This window comes from Daphnia magna, linkage group LG3 (assembly GCF_020631705.1).
Source record: "Daphnia magna isolate NIES linkage group LG3, ASM2063170v1.1, whole genome shotgun sequence".
NCBI classification, from domain to species: Eukaryota; Metazoa; Arthropoda; class Branchiopoda; order Diplostraca; family Daphniidae; genus Daphnia; species Daphnia magna.
In genome coordinates this window covers 4,651,401-4,667,471 of record NC_059184.1, presented here as the reverse complement: position 1 = coordinate 4,667,471, position 16,071 = coordinate 4,651,401, and the positions used below count along the sequence as shown (strand labels likewise).

The following is a 16,071-nucleotide window of genomic DNA, read 5'->3' as shown; positions in this document are numbered from 1 at the left end:
AAAATAAAAAGGACCGGCTTTCACTTTTTTTTTTTTTTCGGTTACGTTCGAGCGGGTACCGTTCCCGCTGCGTGCATATGTATTTATTATTACTATCATCATCGTTATTCTTTTGGTCTAGCGTTGTCGGTAATACACGCTCCACCTGCGTCCTGGTCTCGAATGGCGAAAAGGGGAGACCCCGTTAAGAGGCGCCATCGTCCAACACTCAAACATCGCAATTTGCCGTGTTGTTTTTTTTCTTTTTCAAGCGCAACGTCATCGCCGATGATTTGAGCAACTCGGCACGACCTGACAATAACTTGTGCGTAGAAAGGAGCGTCTTTTGAGCGTGGCCAAGCAACAGCGTGGCAAACAGATAACGCCAGACGGTTGTCCTATTATCAAATGAAACCCAATTCCTCAAATCAGACAGATGGGGATCGCCAAGTGAAGCCACGCCCATGCTTAATCAAATTAGGACAGCGACGACAGATGATTAAAAGAAAAAAAGGACGGGCTACCTGCTTGAGAGCATAAGCACCTACCCACCTGATTTAATGATTGAGTACGTGCATTCCTAGAGGTTTGACGATTGAAAGAGGAGAAATCGGGAGCCTGGTAAAACGGCAATTCTAGGGCTTATAACTGTAAAGAAGTGCGGTATCTTTGTACTACAATTTCACACTTAAAAAAAAAATATTTGTTTGGGTTTTTTATTTTCCCATTGTCGGTGCTGAACGCCTTCTGTTGACGGGAATGGGCAAGTGAATAAATGTGTATTCTTTGTTGATTTGCACCTGCTATGTCAACCCATCGATTTCGGGAATAAAGGGGGAACAAAAAGTGCAACCCTCATGCCGGTCGTGGGCAGAAAGAAATGAGAAATGTATCTATTTTTTCCTGAAACGCGTCTCCTAAATCAAATCAAACAAAAATAAAAGAAACCAAGCGGAAAGTGTTTTTACGATCCGGGTTTTACCCATCAGCCGCGATCAGCTGCTGCTGGAGTAAAAAGGACAACAACAAAAATGCAAACGAGCGGGTTATAAGGTTGGAAGGAGGGCGCTCAATGACTAATGCAGTTGCCACAGCAACACCACCATCGCTATTTGGCAATGGTGCGCTCTTTTCCTATAATCGATAATGTTTCCCTTTGTTTCGTTGTTCGTTTTTACCTTTCATTTAACAGAACAAATGTTTTCAAGACCGGTCCTGTTTATAAAAGATAATCATCATAATCATAAACATTTTGTTTTTTCTCTCTCTCTCTCTCTTTCTTGTGCCCAAAATATCGAAAGCTGTTAGTTGCCAAGGTTTTTATATTTGGCAATTTCGGTCATTCGGTTCGGCTATTCCATTTAAATCGTCTTCCTCTCTCTCTCTCTCTCTTTCTCTCTTTCACTGTTCCAAGAAAAATTTTCCATCCCCGGCGTTTTATGTTGACGATAACGTCCGTGTATCTATACACGTATACGGTTATTACCCAACTTTTTTGTTTAAATTTTTCTTTCCTACTAGCGTGAAAAGTTCATTAAATTACCTTTTTCTCGTTTCTGTATTGCCGCGCTTGTATACGGGGATTTCAAACGGCAACGATCAGCTGCAAGAAAAACAAATGACTTTGCAAATGGTTCCAGCTTTACGTGTGCTGCGTGATTGCGCAGCCATAAGTGAATTTCATTATGGCTGCAACCGATGAAAGAACATCGTAGCGACACGGGAAAAAGGAAAAAAAACTTGAAAAGCCTTGCATCCACACCATGTGTAATAAATTCAAATACAATTCGAAAGAGCACGCAACGCCGCGCTCGTAATAATGTTCTCACCGTAGAGATGCTCCAACAAAATCAAAACAAAAGAAAGACAACACAAAACATATTTTTTAAGGAAAAAAAAAAAAAAGAGGGGAAGAAAGAAATCAAACAAAACACGCTCGCACGCAAAACAATATGGACACGCGTCGCACATTCGCACACACATAGACGGCCGAGTATAGAAGTGCAAGGGAAGTAATATATTAATAAAAACCAAAACAATAACGGGGCAGAGCATGGATTTTAAAAAAACAAACGAAAATTAGGGAATTATTTCTTCATTTATACATCGCGTAGAAGGAAAGAAACAGTCACACACAAAAAAAAATATTATTTTAAAATGTTTGTTTCGTATCTTTGTTCTGTACAGAGGAGGACGTATACAACACGGTCGATAGTACACAAGAACCCAACTTTTGAGAGAATAAATAGGCGTTTTCTCTGAATTTTTTCTGTGGTTTATTCTTTTGTTTTCTTTTCTTTTTTGTTTGAGTTAAGAAACTTATGACGCATGATTAACGGCAGTATTTTTCTGTTCTTTTTTTTATTCCCCCAAAAAAAAAAAATCAAAAATTATGTGTGTGAGAAGAGAAGGCCGTAAAAAAAAAAATATATATAAACAAGGCGGCTCTTTCTTCGTCGTCTTCCTAATAATAATAATAATAATAAAAAATAAAAATGAGATAAACTCTTTTTCTTCTTCTTTCCTATATTTTCCTGCATATGTGCGCGTATACTCTAGAACTGTTTTCATGGCGAATGACATATATACGAAAAGCAAAGAAATAAAAAGGGGGGGGGGAGAAGAAACAGAGAAAAACTGGGCAGGATGAGGGTGGACAATCTTCTTCTTGTGCTCACGCCCACACTTCGTACGGTCGTGAATGTGTCTGTGTGTGATAACTCTTTTTGATTCTCCCAAACGTTAGATTTCTTATTCTTTCCCTTAGTATCTGTTGCAACTTGCTATTTTTCTTTATCAAGTAATAAAAAGAATTAAAAAAGAGAGAGAGAGAGAGAGAGAGAAAAGACGAGGAAAAATTATATACATATATAGTATACGGTACGCTGAATTGTTATTGCATATCAATTTGGAATGTGATGAGGTATAAGACCCTATGGCTGCTTCCGGGCGCAAGAAAACAACACACAAAAAAAAAAATAAAATAAAATAAAATACGAGGGTGAGAAACTGAAAGAAACGAGGCATATACATGTAATAGTAATAACCAAAAAACAAAAATAAAAAACAGAAAAAGAGAAGGGCTTCCAAATAAAACGGGACACGCAGACACTGAAACAAAGCGACCGAAGGGGAACAAGAAAAACAAAAAAATTAGGAAGACGGGGAGAAATATTTAAATAATTTTAAGGGTTAGAAAAAGAGAGCTCTGAAACAAAAAAATAAGAGAGGAAGAAAAGACAATAATAGAATAGGATGACCACGCACACGTTCACTGTAAATGGCACGATATGCAAAGAATGCCTCAGCTCAGTACATCTCTCTTCTCTTTCTTTTTATTTGACGGCTGCTCACGAATGAGGAGAAGTGAAAAGAGAAGAAAGAAAAAGTCGACAGCTGTTTGTTTGTTTTTTCATGTTATTTCGTTTACTTATTTAGTTTTTCAAATGATGATCAGCCTCATTGAATTCAGGCCGAGGAATAATATCAATGGCGGGCGTGTGCTGCCAATCACGCTGTGTTCTCGTCCTTTTTCTTTCAACTCTCTTGACGGGGGTCTTTGGTGTACACAAACAACTACAATCGTCCACGTCCCGCGGCCGTTGCCCAATTACCAACATTTGCCTTTCTCTTTGTGTGCGGTGTATATCGTGTGCCTGTCTCTTGATCAAAATGAGCAGCCAGTCTAAGTGTTTCGCTCGAGGAATATCACAATATCTTTTTTCTATTATTATTTTTATTTTATTTTTGTTTTCTTTTTTTTCGCAGCCCAAATGAGGAACAATATGCGCCACGCGCTGCACCTCTTCTTCTTCTTCCTCTCAAGTGTTTCTTCCATTTCGGGCGTTGGGCTGAATTTGTTTTTTGTTTTGTTTTTTCTCTCGCTGTACATAAATCACCAAGATATTTGTTTGGTGCTTTTGTGCGTTGCTAACGAATTCAAAAGAAAAAAAAAACAAAAAGAAAAAAAAAAAAACAATTTCTTTTACCCAACTTCGGGTCGTATTACATATTCTTATGATATGCATCGATGCAAGGAGGAGATGAGGGGGGGAGACATGAAAAAAATGTAATAATTCTTAAATTTTTTTCCATTTTAAATTTCTTATTCCCTGGGTCTCTTCTCCTCTCTTTGGTGGACGGATTGGGGCATACGTTGTTGCAACATACGGTACAGATTTGCTCAAAGCGAAAGAACATACAATGTAGAGGGAGTGGCATTTGAAGGCGAGCTCGTTTTTGTTTTTAGCCACTTTACAAGGAACGAAGAAAAAAAAGGAAGAGGCGGCAACGATAAAAAGAAAAGGCGATGGAAGAGGAATCCTCCCAGGTTAACACTAGTGAAAAGATGAGACATCACTAAGGCAGAGAGGGACGAGACAGAGAGAGAGCGATATGATCCAACAACATCGATGTGAGATCGCCAGATTCGAAAGTCACAATCAAAAACGGGCAGACCCCCGGCAAAAACAACGAGAATAATCATTAGTAATATTGATAATAAAGACAGGATGATGAGGTTTGATCAAGCGTATTGGAAGTCACGAGGGATACAGGAAAAAAAAAACGCGCGTACCGTCCGTTAGGGGGCCAAAAAACCCGTCACGAGAGCGCGCATGTGTCGGTGTCAAAGTTCTCCCTTCGTTCACAAAATCCAAGAGGGTGTAAATTCGAAAAGAAAAAAAAAAAGAAATGTATAAATAAATAAGCAAATCTTTGAATCCTCCAAAGAGAGAACAAGAAAAATTAAGTTGATTTTGCTGTTTTCCGCCTTCCCCATCCAGCCAAATGGGAACATTTCAATTCAAAAAAAGAAGAAGAAAGGAATACAAAAAGTACATTCGTCGTTGTTGTTGGGACTGTGTCGCAGTTGAAGTTTCTTGTTGCTTCTCTTGTTCTGCGTGTCTGTGTGAGTGTTGTGAATCATCGCCATGTCTTTTCCAGCAGACAGCTCTTGTCGCCCGTCTGCTAGCCACCGCGGACAGCTCGCCCATCGAAAAGAGGAAAGGCTGTCAGCTGGCGTGATCTTTGTTGTGTGTTGTGTGTGTGTGTGTACGCTGTTGCGCTGCTCGGCTGCGTAAAGTACAGTATGTATAGAAGACGACTTCGGTCGACATCAGTGTCGCTTCATGTGCAGTGACAGATGGTCGGATCGTGAGAACGAACGCTGGCACAGGTGGCAACGGAACGGCTTTTGTCCCGTGTGCTTGCGGAAATGGCGGGTCAGCTCGTCAGACCGTGCAAATTTCCAAGTGCAACCGTCCCACGTACACTGGTACGGCTTTTCACCTGCACCCATCGAGTAGCCGGCCGAATGAAAAACAAAAAAACAAAAAAACGGCAAAACAAAAAACGTTGCAGATGACGACGGTGTTGATTGAAATTCGTGACTACTTGGTCAATCAAACGTGAATTGTGCAAAGATGAAAATCAAAGGCTTACCCGTGTGCGTTCGCTTGTGAGCTTTCAGGTGCGAGCTCTTCGTGTACACTTTCTCGCAACCTTCAAAGTCGCATTTGTGAACTTTGCGCCTCCGCAGACTGTCGGTGAAGTCTCCGAGGGAGGCGGCCGAGCTGGGCGGCGGTGGAGGCGAATCGCCCGGTGAAGAATGTCGATGCGGGCTCAGTCCGTTGTTGGTGGACGTGCCGTGCGAAGGGCTGGCAGAGGAGGAAGACAATGGCCTTTGACTCAACGTCCTGAACGAAGAAAAGAAAAATCAATGATGTACATCAAACGATGATAAGAGATGAATACATGAACAAGGGGGATAAGTCAATTAAAAAGACGGATGACCCCAAGACGCAATGAATTTGTTTGCTCGCATTCCTTCCTTGCGTGTGGCTCCGTTTTCCGAAATTGCGCGCATCAAGCAAAAACAGAAATTGTATAACAGAGAAGAGACTTGGAACGATAATGGATTGGGTATAAATTATATAGAGATGCCCTCGATCCGACGATGGATCAAGTGGAATCAGAAAGACATGAGCCACCATCAGTGTCTTAAATTCTCTTTTCTCTACGCAACAAATAATTGCTAAAAACCCCACAACAACAACAACAACACATTTGCCCATGAAATAATATACATGTAAACGTAGCTGTTAAATGCAGAGGGGAGAAAAGAAGGAGCCTCTTGACTGGTAGACAAGAGAGGCCAGGGCTCCCATTAACCTGGTGGGGGAGTAAGGAGGAGGACGTCTGAAAACATGCAACTCTGCCGCTGTTGATGGGCAGGAATCTATCAACTCGCCAGAGTATTATAAACAGCTAGCAAATTCCAAAACGACTCGTGATACACAATCTCGGCCGTTGTGTCATGCAGATCATGTGAGGATGATGGAAGACGAACCCGTGAACACATACGCGAGCATTTCCTTTTTTTTTTTCTTTTCTTTTCAAACAAAAGGAGGTAAGAAGGAGGCCAGGAGCGCACAAATTGCCCGTCCGGCTTCTCTAAGTCATCATTCATCAAAGAAGTCTTCGTATTTTCTATTCCTTTGAAACTTTGGTCGAGCTTTTATTTTATTTTATTCTTTTCTTTAACTTATTATTTATTTTCTTATCTTGTGTGTTCCGAGTTTGCCTAATGCAAATATGTGTTTGTTCTTTAGTTTTTCTTCTTCTTCTTTCATTTTGCGATTCTATTATACGGGGCCCAGGTATAAATGTGCCAAGAGCCATTGAAAAGGGCTAAAAAAAAAGGGTGGAGACACTGTGTATAGAAAACACAAACGAAAAATGTGTTAAGAATAAGATAAGTTTAATAGAAAAAACAAAAAAATGGGATTCATGTGTTCGACAAACATCCGCCCCAAACATCTCCTGAATTTGGCTCAACTCTCATTCCCTTATTTGCCATTACGCAGGGCTTTTTTTTTTTTTTAATATTCCTTGCAACAGACGACAGTGACGACACGTTCTCGCATTCCCACCCCTCTTGTTATTTGTAATTTGTGATTGCTTTGTGTGTGTCTGTGTGTCTGTGCTCAATTTTTCCTTCTCGTTTCTTTTCAAATTTATTATTATTATTTTCTTTTTTTATGTTTTCTTTTCCGTTCTAAATTTGGTTTTGGCCCTTTTTTTTTCTTGTTGCCATTGTTAGATATTTATTTCATAAGAGGTCCCGGAGCAACTACAGTTACTTAATAAATATACCATAGGACAAGGCCGGTAATTTATACTCGAAGGGAGGCAGGGATTGGCCATCTGCAATCACCGCGCGGATATTGTGCGCGTTCTCGACTGCTATACTCTAAAGCTGGGCTCCAATTTGCTCTCTGCTCGGCCATCAAGATCCTGTTTTCCAGCGTTGTCTACCGCTAACTAATCTCGTACTCGGCTCCTCCCTACCGATCTCTCTCTCTGCCGCTCTTCTTTTCTTTTCTCAACCTCCTTAATTCACTATCGTCCTCGACTATATAGAAATAAAAAATAAAAATGTATAAAAAAACAAAAATCAACCTGACCACCAGCAGATTAGTGCCGCACTATCAAGAAGCAACGAGTGAGATAGGGAAACGCGAAGACTATCAATAATGGCAAGGCACATAAAAAATAGAAAAACCGCATGTCTAACGAAGTGGAGAAGAAAATGACGGCGAAGAAAAGAGACAAAAAAGAAAGAAAAAAGAATGATTATTAATAATAATAGTCGTGATAATAAAAATAATAATAATAGTAATAATAATAATAACGATAACAAACGGTGAGTGAGTGAGCGCCCATCACATTATTGGGTCAACCGAAGCGGATTTTCAGACAAGCCAATTTTTTTTCTTTCTTTTTTTTTTCTATTTCGGTGTACAGATCCGCACTGGGGGGTGGGTACTTTTCTCCTCTTTTTTTTTTTTAATTCGTAATAATTAATTTTTCTATTATAACGGATCATTTGATGGCATTAAATGGTAGGGCGTGAATACGGAGAAAAAGGCAAAAAAAAAAAATAAAGAAAGGAGAGAGAAAGAGAAAACAATAAAAAAATTATAAAAAAATCCCCGAATGGAATAGAAAACAGATGATGAAGAAGAAAAAACCGGTTAGGTACTTCGTGATTTTCTGCTTTGGCGCATCCAGTAAATATCGTGAGTGTTCCCCACACACACACACAAACACACACAAAAAAAACAAAACATTCGACTCTTTGCTGTTATTGCAGTTGTTGAGAAAAAGACTCAAAAGCCAACAAGAACAAAAAAATAAGAAGAGAAAGAAAAATGCACTCCCTTCTTCTTTTCGTACAAATGTAATGTGAAAACTCCCTTATTATGATGATGATTATTATTTTTGGAGCGACATCAGAGAACTGAACGTACGCTGATGACTGGCGAACGCTTTTCGCATTGAAAGAGAGAGCCATTTGAATATCTCCATTGGCACCGACTTGTCAATTGTTCGTCCCCTTCTCCGTTGCGCCGTTCCCATGTTCCGTGACTATGTCTCAGAGACGGACGTCCATCACGTTTGCAATTACCAAGAGTTTATCACCTGATGGCGTGGATTGTGTCATTTCTTCGTCCTCGTCGCAATCTTTTGCCCCGTTTTCTAGTCAACACTCGACTCGTCAGGTTGTTGGCTTCGCCTTCGCTTCCCATTCATCGCATTCTACAATTCGTTTCCGGCCAAGGTGTTCTCATATACATAAACTAGGCGCGCGATAATTACTATAACAAAAATGGACGGCAGTTGGTCTCCCCCCCCCCTCCTTCCCTACCTTATTTATTTATTTTTTAAACAAAAACTCTTCGGTTTCCATCGTTCGGGAAGACATTCGAATGCAAAACGCAACCTGATCTCATAAACACGATTTTCAAAAAATTTCATTTTTCTCCTTGTTTTATTTGTTGCGGTTATTAACGTCCGGATGGGGGAGAGAAGGTAGTGGGAAGAAGAACAACAACAAACGTTAGAAAACAAAAAGGGAAAAGAAAAAAAAAACAGTTCATTCTAATTGCGTGTGCGTGTTGGCTGCGGTGTGTCATCGCCGCCGAGCGGATGTTGGCCAGGATCGTATAATCAAACATTCACAACCCGTGAAAATGACTCGCCAACGTAACGACGCAACAACATCAGCTACAATTGTAACACGGCCGAGATGGTGAGGGCTGGTAATCAACGCCGTTGCGCGTACAGTAGTAGTGGCATCCATTACACAAAGAAGACAGGAGGGCAAACGTATTTTTGAAATAAAGGAGAAAAATAAAACAAAAACTAAAAACAAAAATTGTATAAAAATAAATAAATGGGAGGAAAAAAAAAAGAAAAGAAAAACCTAATAAGACTTTCAGCCCTGATTAGAAGTTTCGGGAGCGTGAAAATTGCTGAAATGCCGAGGTGTAATCATTTCTCTATTTTTAATCTACACGAAGGGCAGAGAGAGAGAGAGAGAGAAACATAGAAAACGATCGGCAAATCATCATTAGCTCAGTCTGCGTTGTAAACACAAGTCTACCGTTCTCCTTTCTCTAATTTATTTTTTCCTCTGCCAAACAAACGGAGCGAAGAAAAAATAAAACACAAATAAACTATCCGACTTGATGTAGAAACAATGAGCAAGGGGGGGGGGGAATCTGAGAAAATAAAAAAAAAAAAAAACCTCTTCTCTTGGCTAACGAGTTCTCCCGCTCCCGACCGAAATGGGCGTCGAAAGAGGGCGCACCAACTTGCCCAGCACACTTTGACTTAAAAAATGAAATATTCCTTTAATTCCCTTCATTGACGGGCACACACACACACACACAAAAGAAGAAGAAGAAGAAGAAGGGGACTATCTATAAGACAACAACAAAGAGATTCTCGGCTTGTTTTCAGATTGTAAGCCAAAGACAGATAGAGGAAAAACAACGTCGGCTGATGGCATCAGCGAGGGCACGTTCGACTCATTACGCAGGAACGAGGTCGTGACATCCAACAGATACAACGGCCATCTATCCCCCACCCCGACAAGACCGAAACGAGACCTACGTCAAGAGTAAGGCACAATTCTCACGGTCTCCATTGGCCGCAAAGAAAGGAGACCTTCGCTCTCGTTCGTGTTTCACTACTTAAAAGAAACCTCCTGTCCATTGTAGGCGCTTTTTCTTTTATTGTGCAGCTAAAGCGGATTTTCTTTAGAGTCATCTCCGCCTCGCTACTTCCTTTAGTTCGATTCGAAAAAAAGAAATATACCAAACAAGTATCAGAAACTTGAAAGAATAAAAGAATTACATTGCACGACCTAGTTGCGACTGTCGTCCCTCGATACGATGGCAAGTGCTCAATTCACGATTCCCCAATCTATTCAACAAACTGAATTTTGTTTCTTTTTTCCTTTTCAATGCGACGTGAAAGGAAAACCCTTCACTTGAATGTTTTCTCCTCTCCACGTATCAATAGGTTCATTGCACAGCATTGCGTTGGGAATAACATTTTTATTCTATTTTTTTGAATTTGCCACGAGACGTTTCTTCTTTTCTCTGCCTTAGTTGTCCTACGAAAATCGTGCAAACCATCGTGACCAAAACAAGCCTCCCCCCGAAAAAAATATAAGGAGCCACAGGTGCCCCCTCTTTCGTCTGGACCCGATGACACTCTGCAACGGCCAACGAAGAAGATGCATCGTCTGGGAATGCGGGCTAATGCGGCACTTAACATTCGCGCACTTTGGGTTCTTTAGCAAAGAGAGAAAGGGTTACAGGGACGAGACAGATAAAAACAAAAGAAACACAAGGAGAGAGAAATCAAAAAGAAAAAAGGAGAAGGTCCGTCTTTTGGCATCCACCTGATCCCTATGCAACAATCTAAAAACTTGCGACTTCAAAAATGTACAGTGCAAATAGGTGCGCATGATTGCACCGAGTAACCCAGTGAGCGAGCCGCAACGGAAATAAACGGCCATCATGAACGACGAAACACGAAAGCAAAAGGCCACACATAAAAAAATTGGAGGAAACATGATGCACGATCGGCTTATTCGTGAATAAATATTACATGAAACGCAAGATCACGACTTTGAAACCAACGGGATTGAAACAAAAAAAAAAAAAAAAAACAGGTACACAATTGAAGAAGCTCAAAATAAAAAAATGTGTAGAGATGAAGAATTCAAGTACTCCCACGTCCGATGATTACGCAGTGCCCTCGACTCTTTCGGTGGGAACTGTAATTGTTTTTGTTTCCCTTTCTTATGTTGGAAATAACTACAGTAAAACTCTTTATATATAGCCCCACCACTCTGTCAAAAGCGGAGCCACTTTACAGTCCAACTATTTCAACAGTTTGTTTTCTTTTTCTTTTCTTTTTTCCTCAAAATTAAATTGAAATTTTCAACTTACATGTCGTAGCCGGGAAGGAATCCATCTTCGTCGTCTTCGTCTTCATCTTCAAACATGGTGTCACCATGGTTACTGTTAGGGAGAGAGAAAAAAAAAATTAAATTATAAATGATAGTGAAAACAGTCATACGAATAAACGATGTGATTATCATTGAAATCATTACGATCTATCGACAATGCAATTAACGACAAGAAATTTGTGCAGGTTTTCTTTTAAATGTTTTAATTCCTTTTTGTTCTTGCCGACCCCTTTTTTATAATCAATTCGCAAGAATCCTGGGAATGTTTTATTCGGAACGCGTGTAAATGTCACAAAAAAAAGGGGTTTTTTTCTTTTTCTATCTTTCACCTTTTTTTAAAAAATGGAAAACCAGTCGCCCACCGTTTGCAACTGTTGTTGCTTACATGCCGCACATACCGTCCAGATACGGGCAAACTCTATACTCTACTGCAATCTATTCAAACAACAAGTTTTTTCATTTTGCCTTGCAAAAAAAACATTTTCGAAATTCACAAAATGTGATTGTACTTCGATTTGTGTGTCTCTCTCTCTCTTTCATTTTCGACCGTCAATTTATGGATTTAAAAAAAGAAGAAAATTTCCATTTTGGATTGAACCGCCACTCTCTAAATCTGAATACAAAACAACAACAACAACAAGAGGCGCACCAAAAGAAAAAGAAGAAAAAAAGCACGACCAAGGAGGAGTAGAAGAAAAACTTGATGATTCATTGCTTACACTCTAAGCACCGATCGTGACCGATCCGAGACAGTATGTACTGAGGAGGAGGAGGAGGAGGACGGAAAAGCCCAAGATCCGCCGCCAATCATCTTCACGGCGTTCCAACATCCGGGATTACTTGTTAAGATACACCATTTTTTCTTCCCCCCCCCCACTTGTTTTGTTTTGTTTTTTAAATCTTGAAGGGGGTGTTTTTCTTTTCAATGTAATAAGTATAAAATATGCGTGTAAATAAATCGCTATTTAAAAAAAAAAAAATGAGAAAGAAAAGTGGGTGGCAACGCAGCACGAGTTTCGAAAAAGAAAAAGCCTTTAAAGACGATCGACATGCACTTGACCGTAGAATTTACATGCGAAATTGAACGGCAAAGGTTTTTCGGTTTGATTCAAGAGGCTGTACGTGTCTAAAGTCAGACCATTCATTACAAACTTTGTGAAGGATTGCGGTATCCTGCGTTTCTTGTTCTCTATCTCACCGCCTCACGCTTGGTCTGTGTGAAGGTAAACGAGCGAAAATGGCGGAGAAGAGAGAAACATTTGCCCAACGTCATGCGAGCGGAACGTCAAAGCGCAACCGCATCACGACGGTAAGGCGCCACAAAGACACTTTACACACACACACAAACGAGGCCTCTGTATGGTGACAGCTGGTCTCGTGAAGAAAAGGAGATGGCCATTACTGCCACCTTCACCACCACGACCAAAACCATATGATTACACCAAAGTCACTCTCTCATTAAGGTCGATGAAACTGCATCATTTTTTCTAAAAATTTCATCGCAAACAACTGACAGTCCTTTCTCAAACCATTGGGGGCTGCTGGTAAGGGCAGCGAATGAAGTTGAGCATCATCTCAGTGCGTCTATACGCGTGTTTCTCTGTGTTTACGTAGGCAGACAAAGAGAGGCTTGGCTCCATCGGGGCGTACTGTGTACATCATGATTAACTTCGTGATGTGGTGCTGGTGGAGGAAGAAGAAGAATGTAAAACGATGAAGACTAGGGTGGGTCATCGGCTGGCCCACTATCATTGTCGTTCGGGAATTTGTGCATTAGAGGGGGGGGCAAGACGGGAGTTGAGGGCTATAAGGGGAAAGGCGTGGACGTTTTCTTGTGTGGGGGATAACAGAAAGGAAGAAAAGAAGAGCTGGGCATTATGTATATCCTCATCATCTGGCTCGATTGCCTCCTACTCCGCCTCCCAACTGTTGTCCAAATGTGAAACTGCTGCTGCTGCTAAGCCTCATTGTTGTTGTTGTTGTACTCCATCTTCTTTATCTCAAATCGTATAGCCAACATTTGAAGTTGGCAAGACGAAAGAAAAAATTACGACGAGCCCAAAAACTACGCACCTTTTTTTTTAAAGATGGGACGGTCGGAGTTGGGCGTGGTGAAGCCTCTGTTTGTTATTATTTATTATTTATCTTTCTTTTTTTTTTTCAAGGGGAGGAAGGGATGAAAACGACGATATTTGTGTTGTTACCGAAAGTAGGGAAAGAATTGGTAAACACGCGCGTCTTGCTGGAGCCGACGTCCTTCTCTCCGGTACAGCCCATCACGTAATCTCAAATCTTCATCATTGGAAATTCTCTCTTTTTCTTTTTCCCCCATTTCCCTTGGTTTTTTAAGGCAGTTAAAGAGAGAAAAGCTAAGCATTCGGGTCAGAAAAGTCAAAAAGCGCAGTCTCATCGCTTGACGATCCACCACAAAAAGAAAAGAAAAAACCCAACCTCTACGACCAAACACCAACCTGTCGGCATTCATTACCCTCATTAGTCGTAAGCACTCGCGTTGGAGAAATGATTTTCAAACAAGAAATTGCTCGCGCTGCTAGCTTAAGAAGTAAGTCAAATGCCAAACAACCAAGCTGATTAATTAAGGGAAAAATAAATAAATAAATAAATTTTCTTCTTTGATTTAAGATCATCGTGTGTAATACGACAGGGTCGGTCGTGCGCCTCATTTTCTCGGCTCGCCCGAGCCTATTGAAATAACTTGCGGAAAGGCGTGAAAGGGGGGGGGGGCCTCTACTCCCGACACCATTCACGTAAATTGCCTAACACACACGCGCGGGTGGAAGAGAGCACACGGACGCGCACGAAATGCCATCCCAAACACAAGATATGAGCAAAAAGGAAAAATAATAATAAATAAATAGTTTCGTTCGTTTTCTTTATCGACAACTGCTGGGGGAGTCTGTCAAGGCCCTCGCCCGTTCGTATTGTATTAAATATAAATATATTATGGATTGGGAGAGTTGGGAGAGAGGTGCGATTAGTGGGCTGTGGATTTTTATGAGGTGAAGAAAAAGAAAAAAAAACCCATCATCATCACGCCGTGCTAATGGGATCTATATTACCGCCGATCGTGCCCCATCATCGCTGAATAGGGAGAGCGCTTAAAGGTTAAAACAAAATAATAATTCAAATTTTTTTTAAAGAAAAGGTGTGAAAAAATAAATAAAAAAACCTTCAGTCGGAATGGAAGAGAGAGAAAGGGAAAGACTCGACTGGAATGCAAAAAAAAAAGAGAAGAAGGTTTTAACCTCCAAATCTTGTGCGGTTGCCTGTCAGAAGCGCACCAATTGTTTGTGCAATTCTAACACACACAAAAACTATTTGCATTTTTTTATTTTATTTTATTTTCTGTTGTGTGTGACTCTTCAATGGACAGTCGATTGCCGACCGAACAGTAAAGCCAGTGAATTGAGGAAGTCGATGATGGATTGTTTGATAGCACGTCCTGTTCAGCATAATAATATCCAACATTCTGGCTCACTCGTCGGCGAATCTTACAAGCGCTTAAACAAGAGTTTCGCCGTTCGATTGGTTCGTTCTTCCACCTATTTCTCCTTGACGTGCTCAAGTACTTAAATGGAATTCCATTACGACATGGCATCTCTGGCAGACATTTATGGACGACAGGCGCGGTGAGCAGTGAAACAAAAAAAGAGAGAATATGCATGTAAAATAGAATTATAGTTTTAAAAAACAAAAAACGGGTCAAGAAATAAAGAAGCGGATGAAGAAGAGGCAAGGACAGAGAAACAAAAGAATAAATAATGTGTGTGTGTGCTGCATGCTCGGTGCGGATGCGGCGGTAAAAGCACAGTTGGGTTCGTTACGGTCGAGGTGGCTGTAACGCGCGCTCAACTGGAAACGGGAGCGCTATCCTCATTGAATAAACGGACGAGAACCAAAAGAAATAAAACAATAAAATTAAAAAAAAGACGGGGCGTCGCTCGTTTTTCCTTTTTCTTATTTGAAGCCAACGTGATATATGTCTCTCCCTTTTCCAGCTGCGTATCGCACTGCCCGTTTTCTTAAAAAATGCCCTCAAACAGAAAATTATTACAATCAAGAAATAGAAACGAAAGAAAGAAACTCGGATTATTAATGGCGGCTCGACTCACGCGCTGATACGTTAGCGTTCAATCTTTCTCGGCCACTCCTACGCCCTATATGTTTAAAGAAAGGAAAAAAAAACACAACTATCCAACTATTACCATCTTACTATACACTATACTAACCTTATCCTTGGTCTCTATCATTTTTTGTGACTCTCTCTCTCTCTTTCATTCTTTGATCGACTCTCGGTCGATTAGACAAAAGTTAAAATGAGGCAAGGGTCTTACAGTCTGAATCAACCACCCGCGGTTTTTGAAAAGCAAATGCCCCCCCCCCTTTTTTTTTTTTTTTCCTTTTCTTGCCTTTTAAAATATCCATCGTAACTCAAAAAGGTTATGCCTTCTCGGCCGATAGAGTCAAACGCCGCAGTGGGGTCTCTTCGATGCCCTTTCACGGACCCTCACGTCGAAAAAAAAAAAAATAATAATGTGACGAGGAGAAACGTTTACACAAAGGCCCCCCAAAAAAAAAAAAAAAAACAAAAGAAAAAAACAAAAAAAAATCTAAAAAATTAAAGACAAATTTTGAGCAGCACCCCACAGCGAACGGTGAGCAGCAGGCGACAGCACCCCAGTATAACTCGTAATGGTAGTTGTGGATATAGTAGCTGCCATTGATTTCAATCGATTGTTTCG

The 16,071-nt window shown here is 40.6% G+C and overlaps 1 protein-coding gene across 1 annotated transcript in view; it reads right to left on the bottom strand.

Moving 5' to 3' along the window:
* Positions 1 to 1,728: 1,728 nt before the first annotated feature.
* Positions 1,729 to 16,071, bottom strand: part of LOC116919881 (Krueppel-like factor 3) — a 37,402-nt gene continuing 23,059 nt past the window's right edge. The window contains exons 5-7 of the mRNA XM_032925942.2: positions 11,289 to 11,360; positions 5,422 to 5,675; positions 1,729 to 5,268 (exon numbers count right to left, since the gene is read on the bottom strand). Coding sequence (XP_032781833.2) covers positions 5,096 to 5,268; positions 5,422 to 5,675; positions 11,289 to 11,360 — 499 coding nt within the window. The 3' untranslated portion in view covers positions 1,729 to 5,095. The remainder of the gene's footprint in view (positions 5,269 to 5,421; positions 5,676 to 11,288; positions 11,361 to 16,071) is intronic.